Source organism: Paroedura picta, chromosome 4, assembly GCF_049243985.1.
Source record: "Paroedura picta isolate Pp20150507F chromosome 4, Ppicta_v3.0, whole genome shotgun sequence".
NCBI lineage: Eukaryota > Metazoa > Chordata > Lepidosauria > Squamata > Gekkonidae > Paroedura > Paroedura picta.
The window spans coordinates 144018676-144041645 of NC_135372.1; the positions used below are offsets into that span (position 1 = coordinate 144018676).

General features: G+C 53.2%; 1 protein-coding gene across 1 annotated transcript; it reads left to right on the forward strand.

Moving 5' to 3' along the window:
* The first annotated feature begins 1726 nt into the window (after nt 1–1726).
* CCM2L (CCM2 like scaffold protein) lies at nt 1727–20358 on the forward strand. The gene is made up of 10 exons (XM_077336061.1): nt 1727–1910; nt 7148–7315; nt 8472–8555; nt 10218–10401; nt 10899–11449; nt 13574–13709; nt 14539–14602; nt 15829–15976; nt 17246–17384; nt 18451–20358. The coding sequence occupies exons 1-10, from the start codon at nt 1881–1883 to the stop codon at nt 18741–18743; spliced, it is 1797 nt and encodes a 598-aa protein (XP_077192176.1). The 5' UTR covers nt 1727–1880; the 3' UTR covers nt 18744–20358.
* The last annotated feature ends 2612 nt before the right edge of the window (nt 20359–22970 follow it).

Genomic DNA, 22970 nt, shown 5'->3' on the forward strand with positions numbered 1-22970 from the left:
AGGCCTCAGCCTCTCTGCCCTGTTGCTGGCCCTGCAGAGGAACTGGCTGGCTCCTGGGTGAGACACGAGGCTGGACTAGATGGAGTATTGATCTGACCCAGCAGGGCTCTTCCTGTGTTCTTAAGGGCTCCTCTCCATCTTCAGAGCAAATGCCACAGCCCTCCCCTTAGCAAAAGAACATTTGTGCCCAGTGACCTCTAGGCCTTACGATTAGTCTCCTGTTCTGTCGAAAATAATTTCCCCAGCAAAAAGAGTTCTACAGGGCTATTATTGTGAAGCCCTGCCCTGTTCACCCAGCTTTTCATTTGTTTCCTTTGAGAGCCAGACAGAATGCCGTTCTTACCCCTTTATTCCTTCATCTCTCCATCTCTCTCTGCTTGACTCCAATGTGATTCCTCATTCACACCGGCTTTTACTCTTCATCCCCGCTGGCTGCTCATTCCGTTCCAGCCGACTGAACCAATGCCTAGAGCTGGACGGAGGGGCCCAGCAGACGACTGATGGGGCATTGCCCCCTTTTGCCCCTTTGAAGCTATGCCCTGTCCCGATGCCACTTCCTGGAGGCAAACAGCGGGGAGAGCTCGCTTCCTGCTTGTGACCCTCCAAGGGGACAGAATGCTGCTCTGGAGGGTCTGATCCAGCAGGGCTCTCTGTACGGTCTTATTTCTTGGGGGTCGGTCACAAGGTCGCGGTCTTTTCTGCCCTTTAATGAAAGGACCGGATGCATGCACGCACGGCAGGTCTCTTGGTGGCTGCTAGCGAAGATTCCCACCCTTCCCCGACTGGGTGGCCTGCCTGTGCTTTTAATAGCCAAGCCCTGTCCTGCATCATACGCTTGCAAGGCCCGTCCCGCAGATGTTGGATAATGCACTTTCAATGCACTTTAGAAGCTGATAATGCACTTTCAATGCACTTTAGAAGCTGATAATGCACTTTAGAAGCTGATTTTCCTGTTCTGCACAGCTGCAAATGCACAGGGGAATTGCATTATCCAACGTGTGTGTGGAATGGAAATTGCAAATGCTGCCTCGTGGCCAAGGACACAAGCTGGGGGATGGGAGAGCCAAGCCTAGGCCATTTCTGAAGTTCTGCAGCCCCCGCTTCCATGTCTTTCTTAAAGATCCAAACAAAGCTGAAATTTCCATGACTTCCAGCACTTGTCATCTCTCCCCCCCCCCCAGCAAAGATTTGATCATCCAGTGGGATGGGGGAGAGTTAGGGTTAGTTTCTTACCCTACAGGTCTGCCTCCAAAATAGATGCAGGGACATCCCATTAACCAAGCCCTGTAAGTTCCCTGCAGTTTTTTTTGAGACTTAACATGGGAGGAGAAGCTCCAAACCAGAGAATCTCCTGCCCCCAACTGGGGATTTCTGACTCTGGAAGTACAGCAAATAATGCTTCCAAAAGTGCAAAATGATCATTCATAAAGCATCATAAAGACAATCATGAATAAACAAACAATAGTATAAATATTTGCACAATAACACAGCAGTTCAACAAGTGTGATACAAAAATACAATTCAGGCAACAGTTCCAGCAGGTTAGTTCCACTGAATTCTAACAGATGTCCAGGCATGTCCAGGCATGGCCCTGACCTGGCTGGAGCAGCCCAGTTTGTGGGGTCCTGAAGCCCACCCTCCCAAGCACCCACACTCACCCACACCCACACCCTGCCCAGGGCCGGCCTTTCCTCTTCGCCTTGGCGGGCGTCTCGGTTCCATCTGCTTATCAGTCCCTGGCTGGGCAGGAACCTGGCAGCTGGGCTTCGTGGCCCAGCGAGGGGCCGCTGGAGTTTCCAACACAGGATGAGAGAACAAAGGGTGGGCCGTGGGGAGGAAGGGCTGCCTTCCTGTGGACGCGAGCAGAGCGGAGACGGGACATGGAACATGAAGCGAAGAAAGCGAGAAAGGTAGGCGCGTCAGAGGGCCGGGGAGGGGGTCCTCTTATGGCCTGGGGGCATTTCTGGGGGTGCAGGCTGTGTCCCTTGTAAGCTGTGGCCCTGGTGAGCCGAGTTTGATTCCCCGCTCATCCATATGCAGCCAGTTGGGTGACCTTGGGCCAGTCTCAGTTCTCTCGGGGCTCTCTCAGCCCCACCTTCTTCACAGGGTGCTTGTTGTGGGCGGAGGAAAGGAAGGTGATTGGAAGTCGCTTTGAGACTCCTGTGGGTTCTTTTTCTCCCAGGCAAAGCCTGCTTTAAAAAGGAGAAGCTGGTCATAGCATTGCCAACTCCAGGCTGGGAAATCCCTGGTGGTCTGGTGTCGGAGCTTGGGGGGCTGGGGTTGGAGGAAGGAGGTTACCCCACCGTTGTCCTGGAGTCCCCCCTCCAAAGCTGCCAGTTTTCTCCAGGAGAACGGCTCTCTGTGGTCTGGAGATCAGTTTTAATTCCAGGAGGTCTCCAGGCCCCACCTGGAGGATGGCAGCCCTTGAGCCAGGGAGGGACCAGCTCTTTGGCTTTTCCTACCTCTTCCCACTGCCTTCCCGAGCTTAAAACTGAGCTGATCTCCCTACAGGTGTGTGATCCCTTTTGGAATCTGGGGTTCCTCTCAAGTTCTGTCCCCTCTCCCAAAAGTGAGCTTTTCCTGCTTACAGAATTGAGCCCCCGAGGAAAAGAAACATGAGCATGCGCAGAGTGCTTTTCCTCCCAAAAGAGCAACAGCTTGTGACAGGGAAGCCAGGCTAGGCATGAGCCCTGCTTATAAGGGGTCCCTGGAGCACCCCGACAGGAGGACGTGCGTCACTTCCGGGCCCCCCGCCTGGCATCCTGGGAGGAAACCAGGGTGACCTTCGCTGGAGCCACAAAGGACCCGGAAGCAGCCCTGAAAGCACCATTCGGCAGCTCCCCTCCCCCAGACTTTCCTAGTGCAGATTTTGGTAAAGGCATCTGTAGGCCAGGATTTCATCCCCCAAAGAGAGAAAAGTAAAATCCAGACATTGGGTACACACGCAATGTGGCAAGACTGTTTCTGCTAAGAGACACAGGTAAAAGAAAAGCTGCAAAGGTGCAAAGCTGACTTACCTGGCACAGGTGTTGCTGACATGGAGCTGGGTCCTCTTCCAGCCCCACTCTCCGGAAGCCCGGGAAGGGAGGAGTCCACATCAGGGGGGGGGAGAGATCTGAATTTCTGTGTTCGGGCAGGTTTTCATTTCCTTAAGGCGGGGGTCCCCAACAGGGCAGCCGTGGGCACCACAGTGTCTGCCGATGCCTTTCCTGATGTCCACTGAGGACTTTAGAAAACAGGCGGGGCTGGTGCAGCTTTTCCCCAGCAGGGCTTCTGATTGGCTGTGCCAATTTAAAGACATCCTGTTGAACGAAGATTCTGTCGGAAATGTTGCGGAGATCCCATTAGATACCATTAGATGTTGACACATTTGATCCCTGAACTTGTGTGGTTGGCTCCTCCTCCTGCAACAGCTGTTTTTATGTTTAGGGGCCATGGCTCAGTGGCAGAGCATCTGCTTAACATGCAGATGGTCCCGGGTTTATCATTCATTCATTCATTCATTCATTCATTCATTCATTCATTCATTCATTCATTCATTCATTCATTCATTCATTCATTCATTCATGGCAGTTTGCAATAAAAGCCCAGAATAAAATACAACTGCTGGCGGCAAAATCCCATCTATTCCCAGCCACCTTCCCAGGCCACAACGCTCTCCGCCCTTGGGAGAGGCATCTCCTGCCTCAAGAACAGGGACCCGATCTCCCTTACCCTCCTCAACCCAATGCCTGGTGGGAGATCTCCCTCTCGCAGGCCCTGCGGAACTGTGACCGCTCCCTCAGGGCCCTCAATCCCTGGCATGCCGGTTGAAAGGACCAGGCAGGAGGTGGTGGGAAAGACCTTTCTCTGCCCGAGGCCCTGCCGGTCTGAGCAGGAAAGACTGACCTCAAGGGGCCGATAGTCTGCCTCAGCATAAGGGGGCTTCACGCATTCACGTGTGTTTGCGCCCCCTGCCTATTGTCAGGGTTCCACGGCTGCCCACAAGCTATAAAAAACAACAACTCTGTTTTAAAGGATTCAAAGAAAACTGAGTGCTGTTAGAATCCACACTGCTGGTAGGGGTGCCAACCTCCAGGCATAGCCTCCTCTCCAGATTGCAGAAATTGGCCCTCCCATGGGAAATGGCTGCTTAACAGCATTGTAGCCCCCTGAGGTCTCTCCCCTCTGCAAATGACATTCTCCCCTGTCTCCACTCCCCAGTCCTCTGGGAAGTTTCGATTCTGGAGTTGGCAACCGTAGTGAATAACTGCTGGGAGCTGAGTCAGGGTTCCAGCGACTTCTCTCCAATGTCCTTTGAGGACAGAAATTCTCTGGAAACCCTCCCCCCCCCTCCAAAACAGCCGTTTCCTCCTGGGTAACCGACCTCTGCGGGCTGGAGAGCCATTGTAATTCCAGGAGAGCTCCAGGTCCTGCCTGGAGGTTGGCCACCCCACACTACCAAACCTTTTGAGAGCTTGGGGGGAGGGGGGATGCTTGTCGCCTGAAGGTTGGCTTGGAACGATGGCGCCCTTCCCTCTGCCAGATGGGCTGTCCTGGCCTTTCCCCTCCCGGTAACTGATCCACCACCCTCCAGACCCCCTTGGGACCGACTCCCCGGCCAGCTGCCTCCAGAGAGGCCCATCTGTCAGCCGGGCTGGCGGCCAAACAGCCAGGAGCCAGTCCTGACATGGACGTGTTGCGTTTCCAGCCCGACATACGCTGGTGCCCCGGGCAGGGAGTCCACAAGGCAGAGCTCCCTGTTGCTGAAGGACGAGGAGCAGAAGCAGCCGGAAAGGGGTCCAGCTCAGCCGGAAAGAACCAGCAGTGTCTCCTAGACAAAGGGGATGTGAAAGGCCTCCTCCGGTGCTGGCCGCTTCGGGCACTGGAGATCCGTGACCCCCTTTGGGACCCCCTTTGCTGTATGTTTCTCGGGGAAATTGTTCAAAGTGAGAGGTCATTCCTATATTTTGTTTTACCACTAAGCTTTGTGGTCCTCCTTACCTGTTCTCCAGGCCGGGTTTTTATTTCCCTTTATGTTGTTTGCTGCTCCCAGTGACATCTGCCGCGGCAAGCGGAGGGTGGCTATGCGGCCATCTGACGGAGAGGCTGATTCTGTGAAGGCTCCAGGGGGTGGCAGATTACAGGGGATGAGCAAGAGGGTTGTGAGTGCCCTGCACAGTGCAGGGGGTTGGACTAGATGACCTAGGAGGTCCCTTCCAACCCTAGGATTCTATGATTCTAAATTCCATCAAAACATCCGGAAGAAGTTCCTGACAGTTAGAGCACTTCCTCAGTGGAACAGGCTTCCTCGGGAGGTGGTGGGCTCTCCATCTTTGGAGATTTTTAAGCAGAGGCTGGAGAGCCATCTGACGGAGAGGCTGATTCTGTGAAGGCTCAAGGGGGTGGCAGGTGACAGTGGGTGAGCGGGAGGGTTGTGAGTGTCCTGCACAGTGCAGGGGGTTGGACTAGATGACCCTGGAGGTCCCTTCCAACTCTGGGAATCTATGATTTTAGGATTCACACACACTGGCCACAGGCAGCCCCCAGCACCCCTGACCAGAGGCTGGGCATGGCAGCTGCTTGTGTGAAATGGAGTGACACCCGGCACCCACCCTGTGCCAACTCCCATGGCCTCCCTCTGGTGCAAGTGGCAGTGTGGGCTGCTTCCCTGCGTCACCAAGCCCCGCCCACCTGGGCCACGTGTGGGCCTGCATGACAACCTGGGTGTTCCCATAACAGAACGAGAACTCAGCACATACCTGCGTCTACGACGTGGGCTGGACTTCCTTGCTTCCTCTCAGTTTTCTCGCTGTTTTACTTCTGGAGAGCATGTGAGGAAAAGTCTGTTGGACTTTGGAGAAATCTCGGCTGGACGGAGGGAGGGTCAGAGGGAGCCACTTCGGTGCACTTCCTTGCCTGCAAAGGGACAATCCCATGGCAGCGTGCTTAATTTAGGCCATCGGGTTGTGTGTGTTTTTTTTTTTTTTAATTATTGACAGAAGAAATTTGGCTTTTTGGGCAGAGCGTCTGTGCAGCCATCTGCATGCAGAAGAGTCTGTGCGGAGCCATTTTGGAGGGTCTGGGCATCTGTCGATATTTTCCCTGCTAGCAGCCATTTCCACCATTCTCCTCTGCGGCTGAGCCTTATTTGGCTCTGGCACCTTCCGAAGGAACCGCAGAGGAGCCCTGCTGGGTCGGGCCAGGGAGGGCCCATCTACTCCAGCCTCCCGTCTCACGGCGTGGCCAAACAAAGCAGGAAGAAAGTGGGCTGCACCGAGCAATGCATAACAAAGCAAGAAGGAAAAATGCCAGCTGATTAGAAACAGATTTATACTACAAAGGTGCTATGCATTTTGCCAACTAGGCTTTCTCAGGGGTAATCAGAACATGCACCTGGTCTGGAACTGTCAACAGCAAATGAAGTCATACAGTGGCCAGCCAGTTCCTCTGGAACGCCAACAAGAGGGCAGAGAGGCTGAGGCCTTCCTAAGACCATCAAAAGAGCCCCGCTGGATCCATCCAGTCCAGCCTCCTGCCCCACACAGTGGCCAACCAGTTCCTCTGGAGGTCCAGCCACAGGGCAGGGAGGCCAAGGCCTTGCTGAGGACATCAGGAGAGCCCTGCTGGGTCAGACCAGGGAGGGTTCATCCAGTCCAGCCTCCTGTCTCACACAGGGACCAACCAGCAGTGGCTTCTAATCTGGCGAGCCAGGTTTGATTCTCCACTCCTCCACGTGCAGCCAACTGGGTGACCTTGGGTTAGTCACAGTCCTGCTGGAGCTGTTCTCACAGAGCAGTCCTGTCAGAGCTCTCTCAGCCCCACCTCCCTCACAGGGTGACTGTTGTGGGGAGAGGAAAGGGAAGGCGAATGGAAGCCTTTGGGGAGGGTGGAATATAAATATAACAAACAAACAAATAAATAAATAACTCTTCTTCTAAAATCTACCAACATGGGAGAGGGAGAAAAATTTCCCCCTGTTCATTCTTTCCACCCCATTTGCAATTTTTAAAACCTCTATAGAATCATAGAATCACAGAATCCTAGAGTGGGAAGGGTCCATAGAGGCCATCTAGTCCAACCCCCTGCTCAACCCCCTATCATTTCCTCCATCCCCCCACCATTCGTTGGCTCTTTTCTAACCCCCCCCCCCGGTTTCTTCTTTCAGGGGTTCGTGTCTCCCATCAAGCGGCTGGTTTTCCCCAAGGCAGCTCGGAAACAGGCCTCCAAGAACGCCGTCTGCCGGCGCCCTCTGCACTCTGTCCCGCTGTATCCCCCGGACTATCTCATTGACCCCCATGTCCTCCTGCATGACTACGTGGAAAAGGAAGTGAAGGTGAGGTGGGCAAAGGAACAAAGAGAGGGTGTTTCTTGGAGCCAGCATGGATCAGCTGAGATAAAGAGCAGGGACGCAGAACTGTCACCTCTTGTCACTTGCAGGAGCAGAAAGAATATAGGATCTTAAGTAGAGGGCTGCTGGATCAGACCTGCAGAGCCCCATCAGTGGCTATTAGCCACAAGGGCTATGTCTGGGGCAGGGATAGATTCAAGAGGATCACAGTGTTGGTCTGAAGTAGCACAACAAAAATAGAGTCCGATTGGACTTTTAAGACCGACAAAGATTTATTCAAGGTGGGAGCTTTCTGTGCATGCACTCGAAACCTCCCACCTTGAATAAATCTTTGTCATTCTTGAAGGTGCTATCGGATTCTATTTTTGTCGGGGCAAGGATGTTCTATATTCTTGGTGCAGGGTGGGGGGCACAGTGGGAGGGCCTTTGGCGTTCTGGCCCCACTGGTAGACCTCCTGAAGTCCCCTGAAGATTGGCCACAGTGTGACCCTGTGTTGGACTGGGGGAGATCCTAACTTTTATGTTGGAATTACAGACTTCCATAAATAAACATCAAGGTTTTATGTTTCCTGTAATGCACACAAGGTCTTTTGGTCCTTAGAATCACAGAATCATAGAGTTGGAAGGGGCCATACAGGCCATCTAGTCCAACCCCCTGCTCAACGCAGGATCAGCCCTGAGCATCCTAAAGCATCCAAGAAAAGTGTGTATCCAACCTTTGCTTGAAGACTGCCAGTGAGGGGGAGCTCACCACCTCCTTAGGCAGCCTATTCCACGGCTGAACTACTTTGACTGTGAAATTTTTTTCCTGATATCTAGCCTATATTGTTGTACTTGAAGTTTAAACCCATTACTGCGTGTCCTCTCCTCTGCAGCCAACAGAAACAGCATCCTGCCCTCCTCCAAGTGACAACCTTTCAAATACTTAAAGAGGGCTATCATGTCCCCTCTCACCCTCCTTCTCTCCTTTCTTGCATGTCTGAATGATTGCTAATGTTACAACCAGACAATCTGGTCTATGGTTTCCAGCAGAATAAGGTTGCTTCTTAAATACACATTTTTGCTGGCGATATTAACACCCATCTCTCTGCTGCCAATCTTCTCTCACCGGTGACTCCTTCTGCTTTCTCTTTCTCTCCAGTTTTTAGGCCACCTGACCTGGGTGACGACGTCCTTGAACCCCTCCAGCCGTGACGAGCTGCTGCAGCTCCTGGATACAGCCAGGGTAATCGTATGATGCACTGCAGTGAAGTTTGGTGCTGTTCAATTAACAGTTGTGTGCTGGGAACAAGTTGTACCGGGAAGAGGGTTGGATGCAGGATTAGGGATGAGGATGATGATGATGATGATGATGATGATGTCAGCCATTCAGTTGACTCTTGGTGATCCGATGGCTCAGCTGTCGCCACGATTTCCGATCCTCTTTTAGTTGTGCAACGTTCTGGCTGGCGTCCATTTTGATCGTGTCCAACCACCACGTTTTTTGTCATCCTGGTTTCCTTTAAGGGTGGAAAGTTAATTTTAAGGAATCTGAATATATGAAGTACCTAGAAGAGCACTGTCAAGTCACAACTGACTGATGGAGACCCCAGTGAGGGGCTTTCCAAGCAACGGAGAAGCCGAGGTGGTTGGCCATGGCCTCCCTCTGCAGAGTCTTCCTTGGTGGGCTGCCTTCCCTGCTTAGCCCCCGAGATTGACCTATACCATGCCACTTGCCCTCCGACACATATTCTGTATTTATTTATTTGTTTGTTTGTTTATTTATTACATTTATATCCTGCCAGTCCCGTAAGGGCTCGTGGCGGCTTCTAATAAAACCCCATGCATTAAATACCCCAATAAAACACATACAATTTATAATTAACTGACCCATCAACTAAAACATAAAAACTAAGGCTAAACATCCAATCATTTGGCGGCAAAAACCCTCACTAATTAAGACCTCAGGGTGGATGAAGGGGCTGATCTCTCCCTTTAATCCGCTCTTAATAGACTCTTGGGCAGGTTCGCTGGGCAGGGCAATATGTAAGTAAAATAAAAAATAAAGAGAACTGGGGAAGTGTGGAAATGAGCCCTGGGGTGGGGTTTATCCGCCTCCCCCTGGATTGTGTGGCTTGACTCATTGACTCTGGTGCCCCCTCTGTCTCTCCTGGATTGGGAAGGATGTCCTGCCCAGGGCTGAGGGGAGGCCCTGTGGTTCATAGAATCATAGAACCATAGAGTTGGAAGGGGCCATACAGGCCATCTAGTCCAACCCCCTGCTCTACGCAGGATCAGCCCTAAGCATCCTAAAGCATCCAAGAAAAGTGTGTATCCAACCTTTGCTTGAAGACGGCCAGTGAGGGGGAGCTCACCACCTCCTTAGGCAGCCTATTCCACTGCTGAACTAGAATCATAGAATCATAAAATCATAGAGTTGGAAGGGGCCACACAGGCCATCTAGTCCAACCCCCTGCTCTACGCAGGATCAGCCCTAAGCATCCTAAAGCATCCAAGAAAAGTGTGTATCCAACCTTTGCTTGAAGACGGCCAGTGAGGGGGAGCTCACCACCTCCTGAGGCAGCCTATTTGGTGGCAGAGCTCCTGTGTGGCAGGCAGAAGGCCCCAGGTTCAATCTCAGTAGCATCTCCAGTTAAAAGGGTCAGGTAGGAGGTGATGGGAAGGACGTCCGCCTGAGACCCTAGAGAGCAGCTGCCAGCCTGAGCAGGCAATACTGACCATGATGGGCCAAGAGCCTGGCTCAGTAGAAGGCAGCTTCCTTGGTTCATGTGCAAAGCACCAAGGGAGGGGATCAGAGGGCCACCGGGAGGTTTGTACCCTGCCCAGTCTCATCCAGGGACCGGACACATGGCTCCAGTCTCGCTCCTTTCCTCTCCCAAACCCGCAGCAACTGAAGGAGCTTCCGCTGAAGACGACCCCGGAGCAGGACAGTATCCTGAGCCTTTCGGCCCGCTGCTTGCTTCTCACCTGGCGGGACAACGAGGAGCTCATCTTGAGAATCCCCACCCATGAAATTGCTGCTGCCTCCTACCTGCGGGATGATGCACTGCACCTCTTGGTGCTCAAAACAGGTGGGCTAGGGTTGCCAGATCCAGTTTGGGAAATTCCAGGAGATTTGGGGAGCGGGAGAACATAAGAACATGGGAAAAGTCACGTTGGATCAAGCCAACGGCCCCTCCAGTCCAACACTCTGGGGGCCACCAGGAGGTCCACAAGAGGGGCCAGAACTCCAGAAGTCCTTCCACTGTGGCCCACCAGTGATGGGCCTGGAGGGGGTGGGGAGGGGAGGGACCCCAGGTGGGCATGTGCACAGCTCTGCTTCCCAACCCTATTCTGCCCCATTGTGCCACTTCTGGCGTTTCTCGAAGCCTGAAGGATGTTTCAGGGGTTTCTCAAGGGTAAAAAAGTTGAAAGAGGCTAAGGTAGAATCAGGCCCAACAGCGCCCACAAAATGTTGGGGGTCTGAGCATCCAATTGGGCAGCTCCTTCCCACTCTCTGTCAGCAAAGGCCGGCTCAGGGACCTCAGAGACCATTAACCCCTGGTCTCCCCCCTCCCCCTGTTTCCAGGCTTGGGAGTTGACCCTGTGCCCGCAGGGAGCAGCCTGGACTCGTACCCCGGGAGCACGCAGGAGAAGAAATTCCCTGGAGGACCCTCTGACAAGAGGCCCACGGAGCCCAGGCCACTGGGGGCCACCACTGAGAGGCGCCACACCATCTGCAGCTTGGACTGGAAGATGGCCCGGAGCGGGCAGGAGGGGAGGCCCAGCGGGGGAGGCAGCCTGGAGCGCAAGCAGGGGGGTGGGAGCTGGGAGAAGAGGCAGGGGGGTGGGGGTGGGGGTGGGGGGCGGCCCTTTGGGAGCTGGGAGCGCAGGCAGACCTACAGTGGGAGCTGGGAGCGCCGCCCTGCTGGCAAACCCGGAGGCAGTTGGGAGTGCAGGCGGGCGGGGGGCAGGCCCGGGGGCAGCTGGGAGCAGCGGCAGGCCTACAGCGGGAGCTGGGAGCGAGGCAAGACCTGCGGCAGCTGGGAGCGGAGGAACACGGGGAACGATCCTCTTGACCCCAAGAAGCCCAGCCCAGAAGCCTACTGCAACCTGGTCATCCTGGCTGTGACCAACAGAGTAAGTGACACTGAGGGTGGACAGCTCTAGCTTGGGAAAGGCTGGAGACTTTGGGGGTGGAGCCAGGAGAGTGGGCGGAGTTTGTGGCAGGGCGGGATCTCAGCAGAACAAAATGCCAAAGACTCCACTGTTTCCTCCAGGGGAACTGCTCTTGTTTGCGCGGAGAGCAGGTATAATAACCAAAGATCCCCAGGTGCCACCTGGAGATTGGCAACTTTAGATGGTCCCTCCGCCTCAAAGACAGGAGGGTCCCAAGGAGAAGCCAGGTATCAAAAGAACCCGCGGAGCCATTTGGTACTAACACTATATAGTTATAGCACTATAGCGCCGTTAAGAAGAAATAAAACTGCTATCGATATAGCGCTAGGTTAGTACCGTTAAGAAGAAATAAAACCTCTAGTCCTCAAGGCGAGGGAAGGAGAGGGAGGGGTTTGGCCATGACCGTCCAATCATTGAAAAGTAACCTGGAGGTGCACCGGAGAGGGCGGGACCAGGAAAACCCGACAGAAATGTGCTCGAGGGAAAAGATGGGTGGGGGGACGGACAAAATTTAAAAATGAAAACTAAGTGAAAACTCAAGACACAAAAATGCGTGCAGAAATCAGGGGAGAAATCGAAACTGTTGTCCCCCTGAGTGATATAAATGTGAAGGTTTGGGTGGATAGTGCCCAAGGGTGTTTATTTGACATCTTATGGGATGCTTTGCATCCATTGACTGCAGACGAAGGACTCAATTGTTTGTAGTGAAGTAAATAAAACAAACCTGCCTGATATTCAACAGGCCTCAATAAGGTGGAAGGTACATAGAGAAGAGAATGGCAGCAGGGACCCCAAGAAAAGGGGATTTCTGCTTCCTCTTCTGGCCCAATTTGGGACTGGCCGCTACCCATATTTTTACACTCTGTTCAAAGCCTGACAGTTTTCCATGATACAGTTTACTCTTTTGATGCTTTTGTGGGATTTTCTGTGCTGTGGAGTTTGTCGGCTGCCTCGGATATCCTTTAAAGGCAGAGAGGGGAGAGAGAAATTCCCTAAATAAACTGCAGTTGTTGCAGCAAATGGATTAAGAACATTAGAACATAAGGGAGGCCATGCTGGATCAGGCCAACAGCCCATCCTGTCCATCGCTCTGTGTCACAAAGTGGCCTAATCCCAGGGGCCACCAGGAGGTCCACCAGCAGGGCCAGAACTCCAGGAGCCCTCCCACTTTGCCCCCTCCCCCCCATGCACCATGAACACAGGTTTAAAATTATTGCTCAACAGTTTTTCATGAGGCAAGAAAATATTTCCAGGGGAGGAGCAATCCACCCCATTCCCCTACCCTAGTTTTGAGTAAGTGTGGAATCAGGAAAAGCAGGTGAGTCTACTCTGTTTCTTATGTGCTTGTTGCTGAACATTTATATCCCACTTTTCCGTCAAAGGTATCCAAAGCAGGCTACAATAGCACAGAAATAAACCAGGGAAGGAGCAAAGAAATAGCACTTGAGCCCAAGATGTGTGGGGCCTGGAGTGCCCCCAGAATTACAACTGGTTGTCTGACAATGATCCATCCCACTGGGAAAATGGCTGCTTAGAAAGACAGACTCTATAGCAGGGGTAGTCAAACTGCAGCCCTCCAGATGTCCATGGACTACAATTCCCACGAGCCCCTGCCAGCATTCGCTGGCAGGGGCTCCTGGGAATTGTAGTCCATGGACATCAGGAGGGCTGCAGTTTGACTACCCCTGCTCTATAGCATTATACCCCGCTAAGGCCACTCCACCCCCCAAATCTCCAGAAATTTTCAAACCTGATGATTCATCATTATGAGGGTCTGGATGTGCCCCTGCTTACCATCATTCACTCAGGTTGCCAACTCAGGTTGGGAAATTCCTGGAAATTGGGGGACAGATCCTGAGACAGGGAGAGCTTGGAGCGGGGAGAAACCTCAGCAGGTTTCAACGTCTCCAGAATCCAACCCCCAAAGCAACCATTTTCTCCAGGGGGACTGATCCCTGCAGTATGAAGATCAGCTGTGATTCTGGAAGATCTCCAGACCCCACCTGGAAAGTGGCAACGCTATCCATAGCTGCAACAAAGCATTTCCCAGGGGGATCTGACAGCTCTTTTCTCCCTGGGCTCCAGGACATGGCAGAGGAATCCTGTGCCCTCATCTGCCAGGTTTTCCAGATCATCTATGGGGACCAGACCATTGAGTGTGTAGACCGGGCCGGCTATCATTACACGTCCACTCCAAAGCGCCCTTGGCTGTCCAGCCGCAGTGAGTACACGCGAAACCGTGACGTGGACTTACGCTGACCTTAACTGGGGGTCCCACCTGTGTTTGAGCCTGTGGCCCTCTTCAGAATTCTGATCACAAAATGGCTGCCACAGAAGGCGGAGCCAGTGACAAAATGGCTGCCCTGTGGAGCAGAGCCACACACACGCAGTGGCCAAGCAGTTCTTCTGAAGGGCCAGCAGTGGGGCATAGAGGCCAAGGAAGGACATGAGGACCTCACAAGAGCCCTGCTGGATCAGACCAATGGTCCATCTAGTCCAGCATCCAGTTCCACACAGCAGCCAACCAGTTCCCCTGGAGGGCTGACAACGGGGCACAGAAGCTGAGGTCTTCCCTTGATGCTGCCTCTTGGCTCTGCTGTTCGCAGACTGACTTCCTCTGGACATGGAGGTTCACCGTGGCAGGTAGCCACCGATGAATCTCTCCTCCGTGAACCTTCCTAGCCCACTCCAGGACCTAGCATATTCCAGAACGGAGAACAGAAAGAGGACATCTATGTGAAATGGTTGGAGCTATGACAGGGGACCTGATGCACAACCGAGGAAAACGCCCAGCTGCACAGTCACAAATGCATGCCACTCAGCCGCTCCCAATTTCACTGCGAAAAAGCACACAACTGTTCCGGTGGAGGAAAGCCAGCCTGCCTGAACCAGCCCAAACCTGGGGTCCATTTCAAGCAGGATCACAATTGGGGAGGGGGGCGGACTGATTTTGCCTCGTTTTGCACTCTCGGAAGGGGCCGGGCGGGCAGGAGCCTCACTGGTTGTGTTGGCTCTTCCTCATCCCGCCCTCCTTGCCTTGTTGTTCCCAGGCGTGAGCTGCCGAACAGACGGGACATACGCGTACGACGCCGATTTCAGCTGCTGCAGCTCCTTGTGAGTCCTGCTCGAACAAACGGCGTGTCTGCGCCACGCAGGCAGAGACTGGAGCGGAGTCAACATCATGGCCCCCTTGCCAAAGGGAGCCTGGCAGTGGTCGCTCTGGGGAGGGGGGGGGAGGCTGCAGCCGAAGTCTGGGCGGCTTGACAACTCTGCCATTCCCCCAGCGCCCGGGGCTAAATAGGAGCTCGGGCTTAGCTTGTAGCACCCTGAGCTTGAGGTAGGGTTGGGGCCCCCTGGGTTGGGAACGACCTGGACGCCTTGGGTGGGGGGGAGTGGATTCACGTGGGGCCCTGAGATAGCCTGGAAGTTCGACCTTCACCAAGGGAAAGGGAAAGAAACCGTGTACTAGCCCAGGGGTGGCCAAACTGCGGCTCTCCAGATGTCCATGGACTACAATTCCCATGAGCCCCTGCCAGCGCGCTGGCAGGGGCTCATGGGGATTGTAGTCCATGGACATCTGGAGAGCCGCAGTTTGGCCACCCCTAGTCTTTTCCTTTGTGCGCGCTTGAATTAAGGTATCCAAGGGGGGGGGGGAAAGGAAGGTAGGTGACTCTCTTGATCGAATGTTCTAGAAATAGATCTTTTATCGTTCATTCGCTCTTAACTTGGGCGTTTTTCAGCCTTGCTCGTTGTGCAAGCAGCCGGCCTATTGCCCTGGAGCCAGAGAACAGTTCTTGTAAGGGCCAGGGCCAAAAAAGGCTGCTCTAGGACTCGGCTGTAATTCTGGGAGATCTCTTGGTTCCATCTTGAGGTTTGCTACCCGACTGGCTACCCAAGGTCCTTTGTGACGGGAGCGGTTGGGGCTCAAACCCAGGGCCATCCGCATATAACAAAGAGGCTACCCTGCTGGTCTCAGGGTCTTGCTGGGGATGCCAGCCTCCAGGTGGGACCTGGGGATCCCCTGGGATTCTAGCTCACCTCCAAGCAACAGAGATCCGTTCCCCTGGAGAAAACGGGTGCTTGCAGGGGGGACTCTGTAGCGTTAGACTCCCTGCTCCCAATCCGGCCCACTCCCAGCCACAGCCCCAAAGCCTCCAGGTTTCTCCCAGCCCAGAGCTGGCAACCAGAGGGAGCAACTTCCCAGCAGCTGCCCAGAAGCATCTCAGCCTTGAGAAATGATGCCACGAGGAGGCAGGCAGGCAGGCAGGCTTCCGGTGAGCCAAAAGGGGTGCCAGACGAGGCCTGGGCACCGTTGCTCACCCTCTTCCTTTGTCTTGCAGTGACGGCTCCCACGAAACCTTCGAGGCCTACCGCAGCGGCGGCTCTTCCCCCTCCTTTCACCAGTCGCACCACAGCCTCGCCACGGCCTGCAGCGGCAGCGACCAGAGCAGCGCAGGGCTGGAACAACTGCAGGAGTACATGGTCACGGTGCGTCGGGTGTGCAGAGGGCCCTTTGGGGTGCCCGGTGCATGCACAAGAGTGCTTGTGGTCTCCCCTGGTAGTAATTGGCTCACGCTCACTCCCTCACCCCACAACGGACACCTGGTAAGGTAGGTGAGACTGAGAGAGCCCTGTGAGAACAGCATTATCAGGGCTGAGAGAACAGAGCTGAGAGAGCTCTGTGAGAACAGTATTATCAGGGCTGTGAGGATCCCAAGGTTACCTAGCTGGCTGCATGCAGAGGAGGAACGGGCAATCAAACCTGGCTCACCAGATTAGAGGCCACCACCAACCCTTAACCATGACACCAAGCTGGCTGTTGTTGCTGTTGTTGTTATTATCCAATAATATTATTATTAATGGATTGTCACAGTCAGATATTTGACGTAGATGGGGTTTTGCCGTTCGAGATCTACTTGGGAACTGCAGAGGTACCTTTGTAGGATTCTTGCTGTACCAAGAACATGACCTTCTGGAGCTGAGCTGGTGTTATTTGCTCAATGCTCAGAATGTCCAAGTGTCTCTTAAGACTTCTGGGTCTCCAAATACAACTGGCACAATGGTAAGCCTTCATCTCCCAGAGGCACTCTAACTCTATTTGTAGGTCTTGGTATTTAGTGGTTTCTCCTATTCTTTCTTTTTCTATTCTGCTGTCTTTTGGGATTGCAGTGTCTGTGATCTGAACCGTATTTCTTATTTCCTACCCACAACTGTGACATCAAGGGTGTTATGCTCCAGGTGTTTCTCTGTAATCAAAAGTCCTCCCCCCCCCCAAATTTTTATTTCCTCATTCTCCATGATCTTGTCTGGTTTGTGCTCCTGGGAATTCCGGCTGACGTTAAGCTATACTTCTTGAAAAGATTCCACATAGCTGCAACCCTGTTGTGACATTCTGTACAGTCAATTTGAGCAGTTTTACCACAAGCATGGGACCACGTGGTCGATGGCTTTACCCTTTCTCAGAGTTTGCCATTATCACTTGCTCTTCTGAATCTTGGCTTTCATGCCTACATGAATAAAAAAAGTAACAGCCAAAATATTGAGCCACTGAAGAACAATGGTTATTTGGAAAACGAGAGGTTATCCGGAACTCATTCTGGCTCCGAGCAATTCAGGAAGATTTGGGTCGGAAGTGCCAGCCTCCTTGCCCATTTCTTCCCCTCCCTAACCATAGAGCTTGACAACCCTTCGGTCCCTGGCTTCTGGCTTCAAACATGTCATCTTTTAACCTTCCTGCCTCTCTCTCTCTGCTCGCAGCTGAGAAACAAGCTGACCCCACAGGAAATCCAGCAGTTTGCCTTACTGCTCCGGGAATACCGGATGGGCCTCTCGGTGGAAGCGTATTGCACCGGCCTCCTCCAGCTCTACGGAGACAAGCGGAAGTTTCTTCTCTTGGGTAAGCCCACACTGTCTCCTAGGGCGGCTCTGGGTTGAAGCTCGACGTGCAGCATCCTCTCATGCCGGGTCAGCCCCACCCCCAGGAGGCGGAGCTGGCCAGAAAATGGCTTCCACGGCTTCCTTTCAGTTCTGCGGTGAGGATCCTTGTGTGGGAGTGGCAACCACTGCCCAAGCAAGGTTTTTAAACATCTGCACAGCCAGTCAAATCTCCAGTGGCCAATCAGAAGCCCTGCTGGGCAACAGACCCACCTGGCCCCGCCCACATCCTATGTTGGGGACCCCTGCTCTCTGCAATGGTTGAAGCATACCTTTCACCTAAATAAAAGCTCAAATCTGTCTATCATCTGTCTGTCTGTCTATCCGCCTGTCCGTCCGTCCGTCCATCTATCCATCTATCTAATCCAGGGGTAGTCAAACTGCGGCCCTCCAGATGTCCATGGACTACAATTCCCAGGAGCCCCCGCCAGCGGGGGCTCCTGGGAATTGTAGTCCATGGACATCTGGAGGGCCGCAGTTTGACTACCCCTGATCTAATCAATTATTTATTCATTTATCTGTTATATTTGTGGACCACCACTCCCAGGCCTGCCATCACGTGGCAGCTAACTACAATAAAAACACACTAGATAACCATACTAAATTCAGCAACATAGCCCCCCCAGACCCCCCACTCCCAAAATTGCCAACCCACTAAGTCTCCAGGGGTGATGTCCCACGTAGGTAGAAAGAGAGCAGGGGAGGGGCGGATTTAATTGCCAGGAAGGGGTAGCTAGTCAGGATTTTTTATTTATTTTATTGATTCTGATGTTTCTACTCCGCCCTTCCGCGATGCTTAGCTAACCGGGCTGAGGCTGGATTAAGGCGATGGTCCAGAACTGTGAACGGCAGTCGATCAAACAGAAGCCAAGAATGAGCTTTAAGCCCAGAGGGAGCCTAAAGGCCAACAAAGTTCAACTCAGAGTAGAATAAGGAATGGTTGGTCTTAAAGGGCCCACCGGACTCAGCCTCTGCTCTCCTTGCTCTCTCCTTCCCCAATTCCTCCCGCCGTCCTCCTTCCTTGACAGGCATGCGGCCGTTCATCCCCGATCAAGACATCGGCTACTTCGAGGGCTTCCTGGAGAACATCGGCATCCGAGAGGGAGGGATCCTGACCGACAGCTTTGGCCGGATCAAGCGGAGCATGAGCAACACCTCCGCCTCGGCCGTGCGCAGCTACGACAGCTGGTCCCTGCGCTCCGATTCGGAGTCCTTCAACCGCATGATCACGGACATCACCCACGACATCGAGGCCCTGGCGCGGAATGAGGGGGACGAGGAGGACGACGGAGACACCGAGGAGGACGATAACTACCTGTGAGGACGCGGCCAGGACACGGAGGCGGTGGAGGGACTGGTGGTGGTTCTGTGGATTCGTCTGCCAAAAAGACAAGAGCTGGAAGAACGCGTCAGTCAGTTGGACTGTGCTTTTTGGGTCAACGGAGGCAAATGCATACTGAGCCTTCTCCCCACCCAAGGACATCAGAAGAGTCTTTCTGGATCAAACCAGTGAGGGTCTCCTGAGTCTAGCCTCCCGTCTCACCCAGGGGCCAGCCAGTTCCTCTGCAGGGCCAGTAACAGGGAGCAGAGGCCGAGGCCTTGGAAACATAGAATCGTAGAGTTATAAGGGGCCATGTAGGCCATCGAGTCCCACCCCCTGCTTAATGCAGGACCAGCCTCGTGCAACCATGATACGTCTCTGTCCAGCTGCTGCTTGAAGACCGCCAGTGAGGGGGAGCTCACCTCTAGCCTCATAGAATCATAGAGTGGGAAGTAGCCAAACCGCCACCAGTATAAGTGTAAATTTCTGCTTTTTGTGAATTAGCTTACTGCTCTGTGCCTGCAACACTGATTGGCCAGGTTGTCAGTTCAAAGACTTCCTGGTTTCCGGCTGCAAGGCTTCCCTCCCTGTTTTAAAGTGACTGCGCTCCAGAAGCCCACACTCCTCACAGCAGAGATTTGCCTCTTTCTCTGATAGGTTGCTGCTGGCTTGGGAGTCAAAAGAAAAGGAATAAAACACTAATTCTGGCTGGACTTCACCTGACACCCACCCTCACCCGAGTTCTGGAAAGGTTGTTCAGCTTCGTGACCAGTGCTCCCCTCCCCGCTCTGAGCTTCCCCAATCAAGTTCAGAAGGATTTCTGTTTCAATTTGCGGGGGTGGGGAGGAGAAAGATCTAAGTTCAAATCAATCTGAACTCAGCAAGATCAACAACAGAGAAAAAAATGTATCAGCCCAGGTTGGGGAGGCAGGACCAGTTAGTGCTGACTTCCCTGGATCCACATATTTTTTCCCAGATGAATGCATATTTCCCCCTTTAAAATCTGTTCCATTCACTTCCTTGCAGTTGAGGTCAGCCTCAGTGGCCTGTAGTTTCCCAGATCGCCATCCTTGGTCTCTAGAGCGAAGAAGAGCCCCCTAAGTTTGCAGAAAAATCAGAAACGCCTCCCTTTTTTGAAGATTGGGATGTTCTCCTCCAGTCTTCTGGCACCTAGAATCACAGAATCATAGAGTTGGAAGGGACCTCCTGGGTCATCTAGTCCAACCCTCTGCACTATGCAGGACACTTGTGCATTTCTTCCACAGATTTCTCCTGCCTAGTGGAATGAGTCCCCCAGAGAGATCAGGAGCAACATGGAGCTTGTCGACCAGGACTTTGGTTGAGGTCAGTTGGACAACAACAACAACAAAAAGACTTCTAAATCTCAGGCCTCCTTCCGCCTCTGATTCCTCTTCATTCTAAAATCTGGCCAGCTACAAATTATTTCAGATTTTGAGCTGATGCAACAGTACTTAATTGTGACTTTTAGAAATACTTTTTTTGGGTACTTGGTAACTTGATTGGTTTTACTGAGTTTTTCGTTTGTGCAAACCGTGTCTGAGAGGGGCGGGATATAAATCCCTAAAGAAATAAATACCTTCAGAGTGACTAAAAACTAGCCTTATAAAGCAGGTTAAAAAGGTAAAGGTAAAGGTATCCCCTGTGCAAGCACCGAGTCATGTCTGACCCTTGGGGTGACGCCCTCCAGCGTTTTCATGGCAGACTCAATACGGGGTGGTTTGCCAGTGCCTTCCCCAGTCAAGACCGTTTACCCCACAGCAAGCTGGGTACTCATTTTACCGACCTCGGAAGGATGGAAGGCTGAGTCAACCTTGGGCCGGCTGCTGGGATTGAACTCCCAGCCTCATGGGCAAAGCTGTCAGACGGCTGCCTTACCACTCTGCGCCACAAGAGGCTCTTATAAAGCAGGTTACTTGTTCTAAAAGAGAGAACCTTTCCATCTTTGCTAGTGAAAATAGTGAGGAGAAAGTAATGGGGGATAGCTGGGTAGAACAATATTTTAAACAAATTCTCAGTTATGCCCCTCCCCTTCTCTGGTTAAGAAGCCCCTCTATGTGCAAGCAACAAAATGGGCTTTTTCTGACCAAAGCTTATGCTAAAATAGAAAATTGTTAGTCGTAGAATCCTAGAGTTGGAAGGGATCTCCTGGGTCATCTAGTCCAACCCCCTGCACTATGCAGGACACCAACAACCCTCTCGCTCCTCCACTGTCACCTGCCACCCCCTTGAGCCTTCACAGGATCAGCCTCTCTGTCAGATGGCTCTCCAGCCTTTGTCTAAAAATCTCCAAGGAAGGAGAACCCACCACCTCCCGAAGAAGCCTGTTCCATTGAGAAACCACTCTGACTGTCAGGAACTTCTTCCGGAGGTTTAGACGGAATTTAGAATCATAGAATAACAGAGTTGAAAAGGACCTCCTGGGTCATCTAGTCCAACCCCCTGCACTATGCAGGACACTCAAAACCCTCTCGCTCATCCACTGTCACCTGCCACCCTTTTAAGCCTTCACAGAATCAGCCTCTCTGTCAGATGTGTCTAGCCTTCCAAAAATTCTGCAGTGGAGAAAGCCTGCCATCTGCTGGCAGGCAGGAGAACATACAATGAAAGTGACTGCTCATTTCAGGGAAGCACATTACATGGGACCCAATGTGGCATGGCTGCAGTATAACATCTGTCCTGCAGCCCCTGCACTGGCTCGCAAATGTTTTTCCAGTCCCAATTTAAAGCCCTAAGGGCCTGGCACCCTCTCAAAGGGACCTCTCCTGGCCTGAGCCTCCCCAGCTGCCTGGTGTTGTGTCTAAGAGTAGCAGCCTCTAATCTGGAGAGAACTGGGTTTGAAACCCATGCAGCCAGCTGGGGGACCCTGGGCCAGTCACAGTTCTCTCAGAACTCTCTCATGGGGAGAGGAAGGGTAGGCCAGCTTGGTGTAGTGGTGAGAGCCAGCATGGTGTGGTGGTTAAGAGTGGGCGCCTCTAATCTGAAGAGCCGGGTTCGCTTCCCTGCTCCTCCACATACAGCCAGCTGGGGGATCTTGGGCCAGTCACAGTCCTGTTCGATTCTCACAGAGCTGTTTCTCTCAGAGCTCTCTCAGCCTTACCTCCTTCATAGGGTGTCTGTTGTGGGGAGAGGAAGGGAAGGCGATTCGAAGCTGCTTTGAGACTCCTCACTCCAAGGAGTGAAATTGGGGTACAAAACCCGCAGCTCTACTCCTTCATGAGGCCTTGCACCTTGTAAATTACCATAAATGCGTGGGGGGGGGGAGGGAAAGACACACTGTTATTAGCAAAAGGACCCAAAAACGGTTGCCAGCTTCTGGGTGGGGCCTGGAGTCCTCCAAGAATTACAACCCATCTCCAGACTCCAAAAATCAGTTCCCCTGGACAAAAAACGGTTCCTTTGCAGAGGGGACCCTGGGGCAAAGCTCTTCTGAAGCCCCTCCCCACTTTCCCCAAGACCTCCCCCACAATCCCCCACAAGGATTTTCCTCCCTGGAGTTGGCATCCCTAGAATCACACCATACAGCCTCACATTGAGACACAGAGCTGGGTTTGCCCTTGACCTGCCAGCTCTGGTTTGGGAAATACCTGGACACTTTGGGGGTGGAGCTAGGAGTGGGGAGGGATTTGGGGCAGTGGACTCAGTGGAGTCTAATGCTATGGAGACCCCCCTCCCAAGCAGCCCTTTTCTCCAGGGGGACTGAGCTCTGCAGTCTGGAGAGGAGCTGGAATTCCAGGGGATCCCCAGGCCCCATCTGGAGGCTGGCATCCCTGACCCTCAGTGGGGTCCAAGGCCACATAGTCCCCCCTCCCAAGCAGCCCTTTTCTCCAGGGGGACTGAGCTCTGCAGTCTGGAGAGGAGCTGTGATTCCGGGGGATCCCCAGGCCCCACCTGGAGGCTGGCATCCCTCCGTCCCCCTCCCAAGCAGCCCTTTCCTCCAGGGGAACAGAGCTCTGCAGTCTGGAGAGGAGCTGGAATTCCAGGGGATCCCCAGGCCCCATCTGGAGGCTGGCATCCCTGACCCTCAGTGGGGTCCAAGGCCACAGAGTCCCCCCTCCCAAGCAGCCCTTTCCTCCAGGGGAACTGATCTCTGCAGTCTGGAGAGGAGCTGGAATTCCAGGGGATCCCCAGGCCCCATCTGGAGGCTGGCATCCCTGACCCTCAGTGGGGTCCAAGGCCACATAGTCCCCCCTCCCAAGCAGCCCTTTT

Excerpts from the sequence above, each read along its gene's own strand:
- CCM2L (XM_077336061.1), top strand. The coding sequence starts at position 1,881 with ATGGAACATGAAGCGAAGAAAGCGAGAAAG. Across the intron at positions 10,402-10,898 it reads CCTCTTGGTGCTCAAAACAG|GCTTGGGAGTTGACCCTGTG; the intron begins GTGGGCTAGGGT and ends CCCTGTTTCCAG. Across the intron at positions 14,603-15,828 it reads TTCAGCTGCTGCAGCTCCTT|TGACGGCTCCCACGAAACCT; the intron begins GTGAGTCCTGCT and ends TTTGTCTTGCAG.